This window comes from Chelmon rostratus, chromosome 22, assembly GCF_017976325.1.
Source record: "Chelmon rostratus isolate fCheRos1 chromosome 22, fCheRos1.pri, whole genome shotgun sequence".
In the NCBI taxonomy this organism is placed as follows: Eukaryota; Metazoa; Chordata; class Actinopteri; order Chaetodontiformes; family Chaetodontidae; genus Chelmon; species Chelmon rostratus.
In genome coordinates this window covers 19,890,489-19,910,319 of record NC_055679.1, presented here as the reverse complement: position 1 = coordinate 19,910,319, position 19,831 = coordinate 19,890,489, and the positions used below count along the sequence as shown (strand labels likewise).

The window sequence follows — 19,831 nt, the reverse complement described above, 5'->3', positions numbered from 1 at the left end:
GAGCAGCCACAGGCTCAGGCGTGAGGAGAACATGAGCGTCTGAACTACATGTCATCAGATGTTTAATATTTATCTTTTCATTGAAACAGCTGGTCACTGAACTGACTCTGAATCAGCGTTTACACACTGAAGCCCGTGAAGCTCCCAAACATCTGTAAGTTTAGTGAGGAACAACAACAGAAGCTGGAGGTGAACCTTTAATCCTGAGGTGAGAATAAAACACAGAACATGAAGGAGCAGCAGACGTGGTGTTTTGTTTCCTTTTATTCCCCAATAAATGTCTTTACAAATGTTCTCAGACGATGACAGCGCGCCTCGTCTCGGAGGCTGAACCGAAGGCCACACAAAGGACACTTGAAAAAACAACAGTCCATGTTAACAGAGACAAAAACATCTGGTCTGTTTCACACCTGCACCCCTCACACCGTTTTCAGAAGCTCTTCAGGGGAAACATTCACACGAGGTTCGATCAGAGTCCAAATCCCGCCCACACAATAAATAGACTCCAGAGCAGAAGCACTCAGACGCACTAAATCCTCCACACGCTCGCTTTAAAAAATCAGCTGTTACTGCAGGTATTTAATTTGTAAAACCAAATCGACTGGACCTTCATTCTGAGCTGCGAGTGGTCAAGATCAAAGAGTCGCACGATAAGAATTCATCCGGATTCACACTTTCAGTCACTCGACGACCAAATTAAAACAGTAAATGAAACACTGACGCTGATGAGAAACATCGTTCAGGTTCAGGTAAAACAGCAGCAGCAGCAGCGTCGAGCCGGAGGAATGAGGCCGGGTCGAACAGCGACGACGACGACGTGATTCAAAATCAACAAGAAGATTTCACAGTATGACGACCAAACCATGTGACAAACTGAGGGAGACGTGATTGGCAGGGTGAGTTAAGAACAGGTGTGATCACGTGAGTGTGTGAGTGTGTGTGTGGATAAACCCGGCACGATGACGTCCACCGGGTCCAGTCCGCTCTAAGCTCCGCCCTCAGCCTTTCTTCTCCTCCAGGGTCTTGTGGAGCTCGTCGGCGTCCTCGGCGGTCTTGACCCGGATCAGCAGGGGCACGGGGCCGCCAGGGTTCTTGTCGTCGACGGGCGGGTTGGGGACGCACACCACCATCACGTTGTTCTTCCCGACCCGAGAGCACGGCATGGACGACTGCACGACGATGTTGAGGAGGATGTTTCCTGACGAGGAGGAGAGACAGCGCTCGTCACTTCAGCTGCTTCCATCTGCAAACGATCTGTCAGCTGTGTCATTAAAAGTCATCTGATTTTTACAAACACGTCGACTCCTTTCAGAGCCTAAAGTTTCGGTTCAGCTTCATTTAGAACTGAGAGTTACAACTAACGACTTTCTTCATCATCGATAAGTCGCTGCTCGGTGGTTTGTCGTAATAATACGTCTAATAAAGCTGTCATGTTTGTACAAACGCCACAAAACACCTGAACAGATTTCAGATTTTCAACATAAACTTTGACCTGAACTCCACGAGAGGACTTTAAACTCCTCTCAGCACTTCCTGTCGGCTCCAAAGACTCAGCAGGTTTTCATCCGTCCCTGTTTTTTAATAATTCATGATTCATTGAGTTCAGAAACCAGTTTCAAACTGAACTCCTGATCTGTCGGGTTTGGTTCTGTTCCAGCTTTAAACTACAATGATTAGTGTTGGTAACGGTAACATCATGAACTCTGAACCTGCTCTGATAACAAACATGATTTCATCTAAACAGGGAGCTTTGAGCTACAGGAGGCAGCAGCCCGACCAGCAGGTGGCGCTGTGCGCCCAGCAGGTGGCGCTGAGCGACCAGCAGGTGGAGCTGCCTCCATCAGTCTGTGAGCTGATGAGAGTCCTGCTCCATCTTTGCTGTGTGGGATTTTTTGTGTTTAAATGATTTTGTTCTCTTCTGATTTTCAGTTTAAAGCTAAACAACATAAAAAATGTTTCTTCCGTGTAGGTTTTGTTTGGATCGGCTGCTGTCGCTGCATCGAGTCAGAATAAATGTTTTATTCTTTTTCTCTGGAAACACTTGTGTTTTCTGTTCTTAGTATTAAGTTGGCATCGCCCTGCAGGTCGACTCGTTCTGCAGTTGTAGTTTTTTTTTTTTACCCAGGTTGGTGTCGGCGCGGATGATCATCTGAGTCTTTCCCTCCTCCATCTGTTTGAGGTGCAGCGTTCCCACTCCTTTCTCTTTGAACTCCGAGTCCTTCTTGTAGAACAGTTTACACCTGAGAAACAGAAGCAGACACACGTCAGGCGAACACTCAGCTGCCCCCCCCCGACGACCTGATGATATATTATACATATTATATTACAGTCCTGCTCTAAAACCTCCCGTTTCTTTAATGGAGTCTGGTGAATGGAGCGTTACTCTAAACATGCTGTGGCTGAATGTTCGTCTCCTGTATGAACACACTGACGGTCTCTGTGGGGGCTCTTTAAATCCACCAGTCCTTCATTTACACAGACAGAAACACGTTTCCTCTGAACTCCTCTCAGAGCTTCCTTCTTGTGGACCGTTTGCTCCTTCAGGACTAAAAATATTCTGATTAATGGTTTGAGGAGGAGATCACTTGGTGTGACCTGAGTCACACTAATGAACCTGTGATGTAACGACTGCAGCGAGGGGGGGGGGAAATAAAGTCACTGAACACAAAGAAGTGAAAACATTAAAATAAGAGAAATTAAAGCATGAAGTCGTTCTTCTTCACAGCGACTGGACTGAGACGTACTTCTTGGAGTAGAAGGCGTCGTCCTCTTTCACCTCCTTCACCTCGGGTTTGGGCGGCTCCTCCGACTCCTCGTCTCCGTTCTCGTCTACAGGAAGAAAAACGACGCTGATTCACATTTAAACACGAAACGAAACGATCAGCCTGTCAGGAGTCATGTGACAGCGAGACGAGACGATCAGCATCTGTCTTAATGAAACATCAGACCTGATGATGAAAATAAACCTTTTCTGACATGAAGGCTGGTCACAGATCAGGTGATTTAACAAACACTAGTTACACTTTCACACTCGTTAATGAACAATTAAATAAAATGACACAGGCTTCAAGCACAGTGATGTCAGTGACATCACTTCCTGTGTTTCTGGCTCAGACTGACTGTTTGATGTCAGTGTTGAATCTCTGACTGAATATTGATCATCAGTGACTGTCTTTAGGCAAAAGCCTCAGAGAACGTCAGGATTCAACCAGCGTGCATTCAGAAAACAGCAGATTTTAGCTGAAACTATGAGTCAGTTCATTTGTATAATCGATATCTAACAGAAACCGATCTGTCACAGACGTGATGATTGATGAATTTTTAAAGTCATTTTTTATGCAAAAACCCCATCAATCCCCTCAGTGTGAATATTTCCTGGTTTTGATCTATGACAGCAAACTGAACATCTGTTATCTGACTGGAGTTCATTTTAAACTAATTTATTTCACAGAATAAAACATGAATCAGAAAATCATCTTTATATAATCTGTCCTGACGCTTCACACAGATTATTGGATCCACTTCTGATAATAAACAGTTTATTTTAGTGGAATTATCAGAACTTAAACTGTTTAGATTTTACAAACTGAAGCTGCTTTAACGCTGACTGATGTCTGACCATCAATCAACAGAAACTATTCTGGAATCTGACTGAACCGACATGAATTAGAGAAACGGGGGACAGACGCTGTTCTCTCGTACCTGCAGGCCGGGCGTCCTCAGACTTGGTCCCGCTGAAGGATCCAGGAGCTCCAAACAGGGAGGTCTGGCCGGAGGAGGCGCTGGAGGAGAAGGAGAAGCTGGGGGGGGTCGCGTTGGAGCCTAAGGAGCCGAGGACCGAGCTGTCCACCTTCTGGCCGAAGTTAAACGTGACGCCGACGGGAGCGGCGGCGGCGCTTTTGTCCCGCCCCGAGTCTTCTGTCGGATTTTTGCCGAAGGAGAACAAAGCGGCGGCCGGAGCCGCGGAGCCGCTTCTGCTGCCGCTGGAGGAAGAGGAGGCAGGAGGAGGAGGAGGGGTGGCCGCGGACGGCGGCAGCCCTCCCTGCTTCTTCTCCTCGGAGCCCCCGTCGGCAGAGCCGGCTCCGTACTGGCGCTCGATGCTGGCCAGGTGGCGCTCATAATCCCTGAAGATGGGGTTGAGATCGCACAGCGGGTTGTCGTTCACGTGCTTGGTGATCCAGTCCCGCACCGAGCAGTTGAGAGCGGTGAGCTGCCGGCTGTACTCCTTGTTGCCGACGCTGCCGCAGGAGCCGGAGCTTTGAGCCGGGCTCGGGGCGGAGCCGTTGGTCTGCTTGGCGGTGATGTCGGCGGTGGGCTTGGCGGAGGCGGGGCCGTTGAACGTCAGACCTGAGACGACGAGGGAGGAAAGGTTAGCGCGACGGCAGCCGGATGAGGCCGAGAGGAGGAGAGAGGAGTGCGAGAGCCCCTCCCCCCGCCCTGCAGCGACACCAAATGAAAGAGCAGCCAGACACAAGCGCAGACCCCCACCCATTCAGCTCCATTACACTCCGACACCAGACCGCGGCCCTCACAAAGGAGCCGCTTTTCAACCCCATTACACGTCAACAGTGAGCCTGCCGCTAATGTGCTCCATCAGCGTGAGTGAGGGGAGGTCAGAGGAGGATCTGAGGGGAGATCTTTAATAACCGGCCCCCACAGCACAAATCTGTGGCCACAGGAGAGAACAACAGCGTTACTGTTCCCACAATCTGGAAACGACAGAGAGGAAGCTGCAGCAGCGTCAGGTCACCATCAGTCCAGCTTCTTGTTCTCTGCACAGCGAAGCTTTAACGAGCCGCCAGCTGACGTTAGATCACTCCTCCACTCATTGATCCGCTCTTCACTGTGGGAACAGTAACGCCTCTCAACAAACAGATCACTAACAAGGTTCACTTCTTCATCATTAAAAAACTGACGCTCGTTTTCTCACAGCAGAATCAAAAACTGAAGATTCATCTTTGTTCTATCCGAACTTTTTCTTTTAGAAAGTAAATCCTGAAACAGCGTCCAGTGGTTTCATTTACACCTGAACACAGCAGCTTGTATTTTACATTATTAGTCTGAATAATTTTCCATTTCAAGCATATGTGATATTTCAGTAACGTCCACAGCAAAAAGCTGCAGGAAACTCTGAATTACTGCAGTATTTTCTCTGTATGGTTTCCTGCTGCCTGGTCTGTGACAGCAGATCGTTACTAACTCAACAACAAAGATGAGCCCTGACTCTGTAGTTCATGTCCTCTTTAAACACTTTATCTGAGCATCATCTCCAAAAACAGACACTTTATTAACTGACCAGGGAGGAGAATACACCTGATCACAATCAGCAGCACCTGTGACGGCCGGATCCACCTGACCCCCACAGACGGGCCAAACCAAAGCTCTCCATGAACACACAAACACACGATCAGTGCTGCTCTGACATAGCAGACGCCTCGCAGCTGAACAGAAAGCTTCTCCACAGACAGAGCAGAGACTGACGGTCCGCCTCTCAGCATCACAAAGTCGCACTTCAGCCGTCGACGGGCTGATCTGAAGTCAGTCAGTCAGTCAGCCGGCGGCCGTTCGGCCTGTCTGACAGCAGGAAGCTGCTCCCTGACCACTAATAAACATCAAACCTCTAACTGAGGCAGAACCTCCAACTCTGTTCAAACTGAAATTAAACATCAGCCAATATTGTGTTGTTTAAATGAGAAAATCAATAAAATATAAGTTAAAAAAAAAAAAAACATCAGCCAATAACGAGTGAGTCCTCACCGGGTGTCGCAGTGGACGTCACAGCAGGAGAAGAGAAACCTCCGAACGATGGAGCGACGCTGTTCCCGTTGGTCAGACTGCTGAGGCCTTTAAAGCCTCCTCCGTTCCCGAAACCAGAGAACGGCGCCGGCGTGGAGCCTCCGGTCGCCGACGCGCTCAGAGAAAAGCCTTTAAAGCCTTTGAAGGCGCCGCTGCCCTCGCCCTGAAACAACAGACAGCAGGTTTCATTAGACAGCACAGACAGCAGCCGTTTAAAGACAAACGAGGATTCTCGCCTCACTACTTCATTCACAACGTTCTGTAAGGAGGCCGAGCTACATGCTGACGTGTGTGATGTTACCTCTGCTCCAGTATTTCTGCGTTTGGCCTTTTTAATCGCCCGGTTCTTCAACACATCTTCACTTGCGACTGAAAAGGTCCCGGCCTGATGGAGAACAGCATGTCAGGGTTACATTTACAGGATCAAACATCACCACCGTCAAAGTCTGACACACTGCACATCTGAAGCCTAAAATACAAAATCAAAGGCTTTTACCCAGACCTCGTTCTCTGCTGGTTACTGTTCCTATAACACCTGTTCACCATCAGCATTCTCTCACCTGACCAGTCAGTTCTTCATGTGGTTGAACGAGAACATTTCTGTCAATAAACTAAACATTTGTTTGACTTTGTCTCATTTCTGTGTTTACTGGAGACTCACCTCCTCTCCCTCCTCTTCCTGATCCCAGTTCCTGTCCGTCAGCTCCTTATCAGCGATCCTCTTCGCCATCCCACCTGCTCTGAAACACGGAGAGCAGAAGCACAATAAGAAGGGCGTCATCTTATCTAAAGACCTCACCGGCAGCTCGGACCAGGTCACACTGGACCTGGTCATACTGGACCGGGACACACTGGACCTGGTCATACTGGACCAGGTCATAATGGACCGGGACACACTGGACCTGGTCATACTGGACCGGGACACACTGGACCAGGTCACACTGGACCAGGTCATAATGGACCGGGACACACTGGTCCAGGACACACTGGACCGGGTCACACTGGACCGGGTCACACTGGACCGGGGACACACTGGTGGAGTTCTGCTGTTAACTTTACTCTTACTTAACTGCAATTTTATGTTCTCTGTATACATCTCCTGTCTTTGGTGGAGATATGAATGGGACACAAGTCTCACCCACATGTCTTAGTGTCTGGACTTTTGTATTTTTATTGTAATTATTTGGTTACAGCCTCTTACATGTGAAAATATGCAGGTCTACTAGCCTTCATGCTTGTAGCCTGAATATCTTTGAGTTTTGGCAACATAAAACAAGACATTTTGATATGTTGGGAACACTTTAGTCTTTAAAGAACAAAGGATGAAGCAAATATGAGGGAGCACAGACAGACAGACAGACGATTTACATAAATCACAAACAAGTAAGGAAAGTTAGCAACAGAATACAATAAAAAGCCACAAAAAATAACAAACTGAATTTGACATAGAAGTGTGAGAGGTGTGTGAACTAAAGATACTGAAAAACTGCTCAACAATAACAGATTGAACATCAGTAATGAAAGGAATTAATATCTCATTAATGAAAATAATGGCAACATCCCGCCAGTGAACGCATCAGTTGACTTCAGTGTCGGTGTGTTGACAGAATATTCTGGAGGGCTAACTGGAGTGTAAACATTAATCCGCCTCATTAAAACACATCTTCAGCTCATTAATGTGGTGATCAAACGTTTAAATGTTCGACTACAGACTTTCCCCCAGTCAATCCCACAGAGACAGAAAACCGTGGCGTAGAAATTCAGTTAGGTAACAGTTACCTAGCTTAACTTAGTTAGCGCTTCTTTCCAGGCTAACAAGCATTAGTTCCTTAGCTAAGGGAGGATAACTATCGTTTCAGTCATGTTAACAGTTAACCGGGTAAAACTGTTAACTCTCAATTGTGCAGGCACTGATAAAACTACTAACATATCCATTTATGTATTTAACATCCATCCTCAGGCTGTTAGCCGGTAAGCTAACGACAGGTTCACGGCGTTAATGCTATCCCGGCCGGGCCCACACGTTAGCAGCTAGCAGCTAACGTCATGTTAAATACAGTTTGAAAGCTAACATTAGCTCTTCATACACACTGAGTTGAATGTTATAAGAACGTAAAAACGAACCTGTTCTGGAATGTAAATTCCAACCTCTACCTCTAAATAATTATTAGACAGCTCCACGTAACGCAGACCGTTTCAGAGGTGTTAGCTCACCACCTTCACAGGTAAGACCGCTGTGTTTTGAACGAGCCTCTCTCACACCGCCATTTTACATAGCGGTATATCCGCATGGGCGCCCCACCTTTTTGCGCATGCGCAGCAGACATAGCGATCCTCATCATGGGAGCTGTAGTCCATAACGTACATACATATACACACATACATACATATATACATGCACACACACGCACACACACACACAATTAGCATTACACAATTACACTTAGCGCCACCTTTACTTGTTCAAACATTAAATTAATGTTGATGTATTGTTAATTAAAATCAATAATTTGATATTCCTCTAAAAATGTAAAATTTGATATGTTTCTAAAATGGGCCATTCTGCAAATTACTTTTACATTTAATACTTTAAGTATATATTTCTTGTTACACTTTTGTCCTTTTAAGTAACATTTCTAATGCAGGGCTCTTACTTTCTCTGAGGACTTCTTATATTTATATTTAGGACATAAAAAAATGGACTGTCAAACTACTTATTCAGCCAACAAATCAATTTATTATTAAAAAAGGCTTATTTTGAATGCCTTCCTCTAGTTGGTATATTCCAACTTTTGTCCTGAAATGTGATAGATTTGGAGCATGCTACACTTACACACTCAACCCCAGAAGGTGGAAACACCTGAGCTGAACAGAGCGTCAGGTGAGACGTTAGTAAAAAGCCTTTGTTGCTCTGCGAGGGTCAGAATAACTTTGAGGATGTGAGATGAGAGACGACAGTTATCAGTCACTCCACCTGCGTGAGGTAAATGAGCTCTGCTACACATGTCCTGCTTTGATTTAACCTGCGCAGCCTCTCCCTTCAGCTAAATGGTGATTTTGGGATTTACCAGCCAATCCGTTTCAGCTCTCGCTCCGTCTTCGAGCGGAGCTGCGTGATTCAGAGCTGGAAAAAAAAGAGAAAAATCAGGATGCACGCAGAGACTCGAGGGATCGGGGGTAAAATGGTGCAGAGCTGGGCAGCAGATGGCTCGTCTCCAAGCTTTCAGGATCCCGGTCGGCTTTGCCAAATAGGAACAGGTGCTGGAGAAAGTAGGAAGTGAGCTGTGGGCCCTGGCGGCAGCAGGAGACCCTTGACCAGCTGGCGAGGAGAAAATGGAAAGACTTGGCAGTAGAAAAAAGAGAAAACCTGTATAATGTAGAAGGAGCAGGCCGGCCAGCATGTGAGGCAGAGAGAGGCAGGGGTCCTCTAACACATCACGCTGACTGATGGGAGCTTTTTTTAAAGGCGCTCATCACATCCAGCTTTTTATTTCCTCAGATTTGACCGTGTTTATGTTCAGTCTCAAAGACATGGACATGCTGGGAAGAGTTCAGACTCAGCAGAGTTCAGTTTGCACAAATTAAAGCATGAAGAGAGAAATAAACACGATGGATTCACTATAAATACTGTAAAACAATATTATCATTATCATTCACAAAGACGAAAGGAAAAAGTCCTTTTCAGGGAAAATTTTTCTTAGCTTAGCTTAGCATAAAGACTGGAAGCGGGGGGAAACAGCTAGCCTGGCTGTGTCCTAACACTGTCTGAAGCTCACTCATTAACATGGTGTGTGTTTAGTGAGGGGACGGGACGGGATCTCTTTCCTGACAAACCTCCATGATCACGTGACATCCGACCACCAGCCGTGTGTTCACCCTCTGTGCACCGACTCGTGTTCGTTCACGTTATATTAGTTTATCACCTGAACAGCCCCCACGTCCTGCTCTGATGCTGGACTTTCCTTTTCCCTCCTCAGGACACATCAGAAGCTATGCAGTCAAATGTGTCCCCCCCTCCCCGTAATGAGACCACAGAGCGTCTTAGTGCTCGTCTACTCTTGTATTTATTGTTGTCCACCTGAAACCAGGTGTGAACAGGACCACTGTGTCTGAGAGCAGAATCACAGACAGTGACTGTTAAAGAGCAGGGGGGCGTCGACGTTGGACGATTCATTCATTCATACATTCTGTGACAGGGTTGTCTTTCTCTGCAGGTACAAACTTCAGCAGCTGCTGCAAACCCCGTGGTCGGCAGATAGAGCCAGACTTGATTCAGGCTAAAGACTGATTGTTACGATGTGTCACATGTTGGCATCACATGCTAATCGTGAGGTTCGGAGTCGGCTGACGTGAACGTAACTCTGGAAACTGGGCTGGATTTTAGAGAGGATGTCCCTGAAACATTAAAACTCCTGATGAAACCTCACCTGCGTCTCCTTCACATACACTGAAAAGCATCGGTTATTTCTTGTGGTTCTGCTGTGAGGATTCAGTAAACTGAACGTCACCTCTGCCTCTGGAAACAGTCTTTTCTACGTTTTTTTGACCTTTCATAGCCTCACAGTGAGCGGATTAATTGTTGTGTCTATAAATATTAATAGCTCTCCCCTCACAGCAGATCTTTGTGTGATTTGAGCAGGTTTTTTCTTCACCGTGTCGAGTATTTGAACCATCATCTTCAGAGGCTTCTGGTTTAATAGAGGCAGCTCCTTCCTGCTGTGCACACTGAATTACTGTGTGTTGATAAGACGGAGGGCCTCTCAGCTCGGTACGGGGGCCCCCTCTCAGCAGGGGTCCAATGAAGCCCGGGGCAGCCGGCGGGGCTCGGAGCGAGTCTGTCCGGGCCCTCGGAGCTCAGCGGGGTCGGTTTGAATGGGACCGAACTTCAGAGCTGTGAGGAGAATCAAAGCCGGCGTCTCCCCGGAGAGAGCTGATAAGCTATTGATCAACAGCCACGAAGGGATGTTGAACATCAGCGATTACTGCAAATGAGGTGAGACGAGGGGACGCTAAACACGGAGAGCCACAGAGGACGCAGACAGAGTCCTTCAAACGACTCGAACTGAGAGCCGCACAGAGCCGGGGGACGGGGGACGAGTCCATAAAGAAGACAAAACACACTGGACCTCTGCACAGAGGGACGCTGTCCACACAGACTTCACTGACGTTCCACATTCACTCACTCATTCATTCAAACATTCACTCATTCAATCCAAACATTCACTCATTCATTCACTCATTCATTCATTCTAAACATTCATTCATTCATTCATTCCAAACATTCACTCATTAATTCATTAATTCACTCATTCCAAACATTCACTCATTCATTCTAAACATTCATTCATTCATCCTTTCCAAACATTCATTCCAAACACACACTCATTCATTCATTCAAGGCATTCACTCATTCATTCCAAACATTCACTCATTCATTCTAAACATTCATTCATTCAATCGTTCATTCATTCATTCTAAACATTCATTCATTCATTCTTTCCAAACATTCATTCCAAACATTCACTCATTCATTCATTCATTCATTCATTCATTCCAAACATTCATTCATTCAATCACTCATTCATTCATTCATTCATTCATTGTTAACGTATTCATTTGTCAGTGCATTCATGCATTTATTCACTCATTCATTTATTAGTTTTCCCTTCATTTATTTTATTCACTCACTCACTTAATCAATCAATTGATTCCCTTATTTATTTATTCAGCGGTTAGTTTCCCTCTGTTGGCTGATTAATGTGTTAATCATTCATATTCATTCATTCACTGACCAAATCAATCACTTTCTTTTACATGTTAGTTAATGTGTTCATCCATTCATTCATTCATTTATTCACTGTTCTTTATCAGTTAATAGTTTAATTATTAATCCTTCCATTAACTCATTAGCTTATTTTGAATGTATCTGTAAATACATTCATTCATCTTCATCTCATTCATTCATCAATACTTCCACCTATTAATTCACATTTTGATTGATTGATTCATCCTCTCATCCAGTCATCTGAGTTATTAAACAAACAAGACTGAGTGAATGAATGATTCATTTATTCATCTTTTCTCATCTGCTTTAATCCTTTTCGATCAGCTCGTGTCTGTCAGTCGTCAGCAAAGTTTCCTTCTGCTGTGTCATGAAAACAAAATCTCGTTAGAGAGTTTAAATAAAACTGAGAATAAAATCAGTGTTTTCTGTCTGGACTTTGGTGCGCTTGACTTTTGAAGGGAAAATGTATTTTGTTGTTTTGTTTTTGTTGAAGTTGAGCTCGTCTCATCCTCGACTTGTAGACCTGAATTCAGATTCCTGCTTTTAATTAATTATTTGATTTGATTAAACCATTAACATCCGGCCATCACTTTATTTCATGCGTGCAATATTTCATACATCTCATCTCTAATTGCCCGTTCAACAGACAGATCTACGTGTCAATTAGTCTTTTGCAAATGGAGCTATAATTAGGTAGAATTAATTGACTGGCTATGTGGACAGCAATTAGTGCAGTGACAAATTAAGAGGAAGCAGAACTGATGTTCTTAATGATCCAAAATGCTGTTTCTATTTAAAAAAGGTGAAGACATTTTAAAAATCTTAATGATCTTTTTCTGCTGTTTCTTTCCTGAGGAGAAAAGGCTGAAATGTAAAGTGGACTTCCTGGAACAACGCGATGCCTTCTAGTGGCTGAGGACGGTACTGAAGGGAATAACAGAGGACACGTCTCCCACCTACAACTCACAGATGAGTTTGTCTTCACATTAATTCTCATTCATCAACTCAGCCTTGAAAAATCCCAAACCAACAATATTTCACAATGAAACATCAGTGATGTGAAAGTTTTCTGCCTTTCACACACGCTGAGGAAAATAACAGAGTGTGAAATTAAAGGCAGTTCATTCACTGTAAGATGAGGAAGCTGAGCAATGAGAGAAGAAAACCTGATGAAGGTTTAACAGCTTCTAAGGACCCTCACCACCCTGTAGAGTCAACCCCTCCCCCAAAACCACCCAGCCATATATCACAGTAAGTAAACAGTCTGTAAACAGTCTGTGTACAACATTTACACAGCGCTCTGTCATATCACGAAAGCCTTTGTGAAAAACATGGTGAGAAAATACAGATATGAATAAATCTGAGTGAAAATATTCCCGCCTCTAACCACCACTGTCTCTAGTGTCTCTAATGTCTCTGACGTCTCTAATGTCTCTAGTGTCTCTAATGTCTCTAATGTCTCTAATGTCTCTGATGTCTCTGACGTCTCTAATGTCTCTAATGTCTCTAAAGTCTCTGACGTCTCTAATGTCTCAGACGTCTCTAGTATCTCTAATGTCTCTAATGCCTCTAATGTCTCTGATGTCTCTAATGTCTTTGATGTCTCTAATGTCTCTAGTGTCTCTAGTGTCTCTAATGTCTTTAATGTCTCTAATGCCTCTGATGTCTCTAATCTCTCTGATGTCTCTAATGTCTCTGATGTCTCTAATGTCTCTAATGTCTCTAATGCAGCGTTAACAGCAACAATTTCTGTTAAAACTGTGAAATTCTTGTCAAATTTTTGGCAGTATATTTTTTCCGCCAATATTTTTTATAGTTCTTTTGTGGCAATATATATTTTTCTTAATATTTCTTATAGTTCTTGTATAAAATATTTTTATATATAGTCAACTTTTATTTTGTATTTTTCTATTCTTTTGTTATTCCTGCTGCTATTGCTGCTGCCTGTAACACTTGAACACTCCTTATCTTGAACATATCTTATCTTATCTTATCTTATCTTGTCTTTTTTCTTTTCTTTTCTTATCTCAGGATACCCCCCAACCTCCTGACCCTGGAGAGAAAGATGAATGAAGGAGTTGTTCATCAGTCATGTGTGCTTCAGATTGGGACGCAGCAGCTATATGAACGCTGCCTTTGATGTTCCTCAGCTGGATGCGGCGTTAACAGCACGCCGTCTGATGTTTTTTGGGAGTTCTTCCTCCCTGCTGCTCTGGATCAGAGCTCATAACAGCCTGTGAAGCTGATCCTCCACCTGGGGAAATATCTATCTGATGAATGAATTCGCCCGTCAGACTCTTTAAAGCCGCCTGATTACAAACTGTCTGTTTGGTTTAATATGAAGTGGCTTGGCAAACACTAAAGGGAGTTTAGAACAATCAGACTGAGATGATTGAATTATGCTGATTAATAATTCATTCCTATTAAATCCTCAAACTTAGAACAAGTGAGCGGCTGTTGCCAAAGATCTGCGTCACCGCTGGAAAAAAGCTTTTCAGTTCGAGCGAATTTAAAGCTGCCAGCGAGTCGTTTTAATACTGCGAACACCACGTAGCACAACAACAAACCCACCTAATGCTAACTTTATTATTTCAATTTACAACACTTATTTAGTAGGTTTATTGATCAGACATGTCAGTCGTAATGTGACGTAAGGTCACGTAACAGAGGTCAGCGGAGGTCAAAGCCCCCGTAGAGGTTGCTGTAAGGATTTTTAGGCGAGCTCAGAGAGGCAGTAACAAACATGGCCGACACGGTGGCAGTGGGGGCTGTGACTGGAGAAAATAGGTCAACAGGTGGTGCAGGCTCATAAAGGTGGAGGTGTTGTGTTGGTTTGTTTGCTAGTTTGCTACGACTTTGTGCACTGTTGTCATAACCAGCTATGCTAGCACACCTATGAATCACTTAAATCAGCAATAATTAGCATGGTAATTGCCTTGTGTATCATTGTATGTATTAATAAGTTAGACAGTTGACAGGTTAGCTAGCTAATGTGTGTTAGATAGCTTAGCCATGCTGATTAATCACTGTGTAACCTTCAATTTAAATTATTTACTGACCCCACTAATGTTAGCTTCATGCCTTGTTAGCTGATGTTCTATTGCAAGTAGCTTAGCAATGTGAATGCTATGCTATGGGTGGCTGATAGCTTGGACCTAAGTGTTATGCTAACTTTATGGCCTGTTTCAGTAGGTGATGTTGGAGTAGCAGAGGCTTTTCCTGGTATTGTTATATTAGCTTCAGGCCTGTTAGCTTACTTCATCCTGCAGGAATGCAAATGTTAACTAAGCGACCTATCTGATTTTGGATGACAATTAGCTTAGTCTTCCTAAAGTGATGTTAACTTTGAGCTGATGTTGGACTGATTATAATGCTAGCCTGCTAAGGATATGTTAGCTGATGTTGGAACACTGGGAGCTTATTCTGGGATATTGTTTATTTTTAGCTAATTTTGGACTGCTAGCCCTGGTAGCTGACATTCCAAAGATAGCTAGCCAAAAAAGGGAATAATTATGCTTTGATTGTTGATTAAATTTAGTTTTTATACTATTTATACTAGATATATGTGGCAGGAAGAATCCAGAGTCTCGCTGAAATGTTTAAAAAACTGCAGTTTGTCCAACACTTTGTCTTCCACGTGCACTAATTTCTATATTTAATGGAAATCCTTCTGTTCCTTTCAGTTTTCAGTGCTTCTCGGCATTAGTTTACAATCATTTCAAACCAATTATACTTGTTGTTTGTTGCTGAAGAGCTCGTGAACAGAACATTTCCCTGTCATGTTGGTAATAATACAGAGATATTCAAACCTAATTGTTAAATGTTAGCTTGTGGTGCTCCTCGGGCCTGTTAACGATCTGATAATTATTGCTTTGCTGCTTGTAGAAATCTAATCACATACTGCTTGATGTTCGTTTACACGAGGGAGACGTTTTTTCTTTGCAATTCTTTGCAGCTATTTCCAATATCCTTCAGTGGTGGCGGCCTGCTCCCCGCCACGCTACATGTTTCTGACACACAAAAACACGCTGAATCATTATTATGTCAGCACATTATCTCTGCATGACAATTTCAAGCTGAACAATACGTTTTTCTCCCTTTCACAATAGCAGAATAGGACCGCAGCCATCTTATTTTTGTTCAAATACGACTCGTTCAATAGCTGTTCCTTTGTGGCGAGCGCTGCAGAATTGCTCGGTTATGCGCTCGGCTGGTAGCCAGAGTCGAGTCGAGACAGGAGAAACTTGTGTTTTTTATCGGTGAAAGGAAAGCAGCTCTGAGTGAGAGAACTGGGTCACAGCCTCAGCAGCAACAATTAACTCAGAGAGGTTGGCGTTGTTTGGAGAGAGTCGACCGAACCGCTTCTGTCATTAGTCTGAATGACGGTCACGTAACGCAGGCCGGCCGACGCTCTAATGCTCGCCGTAACGCCGCGCTGTGGGCAGAGCTGCAGCAGTTCACATCCTCGCAGACACCCACTGCTTTCCATTCATGTTCACAATCAACATGTTTCCCGTGTCTGTGGTTCGTCACCACACAAATCAAACAGGGAGGGGAAGCTCCACTGCTTTCCACAGATACTTTTTACTGCACCACATCTGCTTATACTGCACAGACAGACAGACAGACAGACAGACAGACATATGAAGAGTTTACAGGTGTTGTGTAGTAACGCCTCTGCGGTTCTGACATGTTTGCATGAATTTATGGTGTTTTATACTGTGAGATCATGCAGGCTGAGTGTGGTCACATGACATAATAATACGAACGATGACCTGTTGGAGACGATGTTTGTAAAAGTGGTAAAGTATTAGCATCAAAATATACTTCAAGTGCCAAAAGTAAAAGTACTTATTATCTCAGAGCTGGAGAGAACACTTGCAAGTTAAAACTATGCACATATGTATGTACATGTATATATGTGTGTACATGTAAATATGTGTGTATATGTATATATGTGTGTACATGTAAATATGTGTGTACATGTATATATGTGTGTACATGTATATATGTGCGTACATGTATATATGTGTGTACATGTATGTATTTGTGTACATTTAAATATGTGTGTACATGTATATATGTATGTACATGTATATATGAGCGTACATGTATATACGTGTGTACATGTATATATGTATGTACATGTATATATGTGTGTACATGTATATTTGTGCGTACATGTATATATGTGTGTACATGTATGTATTTGTGTACATGTAAATATGTGTGTACATGTATATATGTGTGTACATGTATATATGAATGTACATGTATATACGTGTGTACATGTATATATGTATGTACATGTATATATGTGTGTACATGTATATATGTGCGTACATGTATATACGTGTGTACATGTAAATATGTGTGTACATGTATATATGTGTGTACATGTATGTATTTGTGTACATGTAAATATGTGTGTACATGTATATATGTGTGTACATGTATATATGTATGGACATGTATATATGTGTGTACATGTATATATGTATGTACATGTATATATGTGTGTACATGTATATATGTGTGTACATGTATATATGTATGTACTGTATATACGTGTGACTGGTATTTGTGTGTGTGGCTTCAGAGCTCAGTGATCCAGGCTGATGGCAGCTCTGTTTCTGTAGGTAGAGGAATGCAGTGTTTTCTCTGCTCTGATCTCAGCTGCCAGCTCTCTGACTGCACTTGGCTGACATTTATGTCAACCTCTCATAAGCCCAAAGACACAATCCTTACAAATGTCAGTGTATCTTTTCATCAGCGGTGAAGGATATGTTCTTGGCTCGTGCTCCGTCTGCATGCTGCGACGCTGTTTGCCAACCATCCATTTGGAAGCCCAAATAAAACCGTCAGAGCTCCACTTCAGTGATGGAGCGTCTCTGCTGATATTAGGCCACATTTAACTGTCAGCCCCCGCCGCTGCTGCTCACGCCACGCACATTCAGATTAACGCAGCAACACGCAGCAACACGCAGTGTGAAGCAGATCTTCCACCAGTGAGAGGGTTAATGATGAAGATTTCCACAGTGGCTTTCCTCCTCATATTCATCTATCTGCTTTTCTACCTGCTCTTTATTGTACTGCAGTGTAGAGAAGATATTCAGGACAAATAATAAAACAACCTTCTAATCTGTGACCCCCCCGGCTTCTAATCTGTGACCCCCCCGGCTTCTCGCTGCTCAGAATACTTTAACACAGACTGGAATATTCCAGAAAACTGACTTCCACACACACTTTGAGAACTGTAAAGTGCTCCGAAACTGGATGAAGACCATGTGACATGACTGAAAGCTCCAGAAGAGTCACTGAGGTGACATTTTTCATCAACTCAAAGGCGACATTCTGAGAGGCGTCATCAGCTCCAGAGGTTTCATTATTCATGTGTTTATCTTAGCTGATGGTACGTTTACTCAAGTACTGTGCTGAAGTACAACTACTTCAATCTTTTACTTCATTACGTTGCACAGGGAAATATTGTACTTTCACTCCACTACATTTATCAGATATCTGCAGTTTGTGACTTTCAAAAAGAAGATTTTAAACACCTAAAATGGGAAGATGATAGATTATTATTTACTAAGTTAAGAAATCAACAATATGAAAAATCCTACCTGAGAATACTACTGTACTTTTACTGCATGAAGCTGAGAATACTACTGTACTTTTACTGCATGAAGCTGAAAATACTACTGCACTTTTACTGCATGAAGCTGAAAATACTACTGTACTTTTACTGCATGAACCTGAGAATACTACTGCACTTTTACTGCATGAACCTGAGAATACTACTGTACTTTTACTGAATGAAGCTGAGAATACTACTGTACTTTTACTACATGAAGCTGAGAATACTACTCGAATACTACTGTACTTTTACTGCATGAAGCTGAGAATACTACTGCACTTTTACTGCATGAAGCTGAGAATACTACTGTACTTTTACTGCATGAACCTGAGAATACTACTGTACTTTTACTGCATGAAGCTGAGAATACTACTGTACTTTTACTACATGAAGCTGAGAATACTACTTGAATACTACTGTACTTTTACTGCATGAAGCTGAGAATACTACTCTACTTTTACTGCATGAACCTGAGAATACTACTGCACTTTTACTGCATGAACCTGAGAATACTACTGTACTTTTACTGCATGAACCTGAGAATACTACTGTACTTTTACTACATGAAGCTGAGAATACTACTGTACTTTTACTGCATGAAGCTGAGAATACTACTGCGCTTTTACTGCATGAAGCTGAGAATACTACTGTGCTTTTACTGCATGAAGCTGAGAATACTACTGTAGTTTTACTCAGATATTCATTTGAATGGCTTTCACTTATTGTAGAGTATTTTTACCCAGCTGTACTGGTACTTTTACTGAAACAAAGTATCTGAGTACTCCTTCCAGCTGTGGCTTGGCGTGATCTGACCCTCACAGCTGACATCAGGACTCGATCAGTATTCATGTGTTCACCTCAGAGCCGTTCGCTCTGCTGCTACATGAATCAGGAGACGTGTTTGTTTTCACCAGCAGCTGAAATCATGAACTCATCAGGATTTATATTTAAAGAAACACAGTGAGGTTAAGTGGAGTATTTTCACAGTGTGGTATTAGTACTTTTACTGCAGTAGAAGATCTGAGCACTTCTTCCACCGCTGATTAAATGTAACTGGTTTGTTACTCCATGTTCCTGTGTTGCGTTCAGGGCCGTCAGTGATCTGAGCTTTGTGGCAGACTGACGCCGCCCTCACAAACCACCAAAACAAAAGTTCTGTCATTCTGTTTCTGCAGCCAGTTGAGCAGCCTGCTGCACGGTATTTGTTTTCCAAATATTCCTCATTAAACATTTCCTGTGAGTGACGACCCAGGCCGGGTGCAGGACCGGCCAGGCCTCGCTCGGTTTTGCCAGGATTGACAGATGGCCGGTCCAGGCCTGGCCCGAGGTAGACTATAAGATAAAACTAACGTCCAGCTGATATCAAATCTGTTGGAGTTCCTGTGTGCGCTCCTCTGACTGCACGCTCAATGAAGATAATTGAAAACTGATGTGTAAAAACTGAGAGTCAGTCTGTAGAAAAGTAGCTGTTAGCACTTAATGTTTATTCTGTGTGCTGAGTTCACTGCCGACCTCTGAAACATCAGCTGACAAGATCACCTCGTCTCACCTACACATCGTCCGTTTGGCCGTTCTGCTGCTGGTTGTTGTGGATCGTACTTTAAGTCACAATC

At 43.4% G+C, this 19,831-nt stretch overlaps 1 protein-coding gene across 2 annotated transcripts; it reads right to left on the bottom strand.

The window, feature by feature from the left end:
- Positions 1 to 232: 232 nt before the first annotated feature.
- nup50 (nucleoporin 50) lies at positions 233 to 8,088 on the bottom strand. Of its 2 annotated transcripts, none has more exons than XM_041963723.1 (8): positions 7,921 to 8,088; positions 6,458 to 6,536; positions 6,098 to 6,181; positions 5,758 to 5,959; positions 3,703 to 4,347; positions 2,745 to 2,829; positions 2,122 to 2,240; positions 233 to 1,198 (listed from the first exon to the last, which is right to left on the bottom strand). In XM_041963723.1, the coding sequence occupies exons 2-8, from the start codon at positions 6,524 to 6,526 to the stop codon at positions 999 to 1,001; spliced, it is 1,404 nt and encodes a 467-aa protein (XP_041819657.1). In that variant the 5' UTR covers positions 6,527 to 6,536; positions 7,921 to 8,088; the 3' UTR covers positions 233 to 998. The 2 variants fall into 2 exon arrangements, with proteins under 2 accessions (XP_041819657.1, XP_041819658.1); XM_041963724.1 differs by having other exon boundaries at positions 6,458 to 6,531.
- Positions 8,089 to 19,831: the final 11,743 nt, after the last annotated feature.

Bases quoted from the DNA above. Each gene is read 5' to 3' on its own strand.
- nup50 (XM_041963723.1), bottom strand. From the start codon at position 6,526: ATGGCGAAGAGGATCGCTGATAAGGAGCTGACGGACAGGAACTGGGAT. The intron at 5,960-6,097 runs GTAACATCACAC...CTGTTGTTTCAG, and splicing joins GCAGAAATACTGGAGCAGAG to GGCGAGGGCAGCGGCGCCTT. The intron at 2,830-3,702 runs GTACGAGAGAAC...TTCTTCCTGTAG, and splicing joins TGAGGACGCCCGGCCTGCAG to ACGAGAACGGAGACGAGGAG.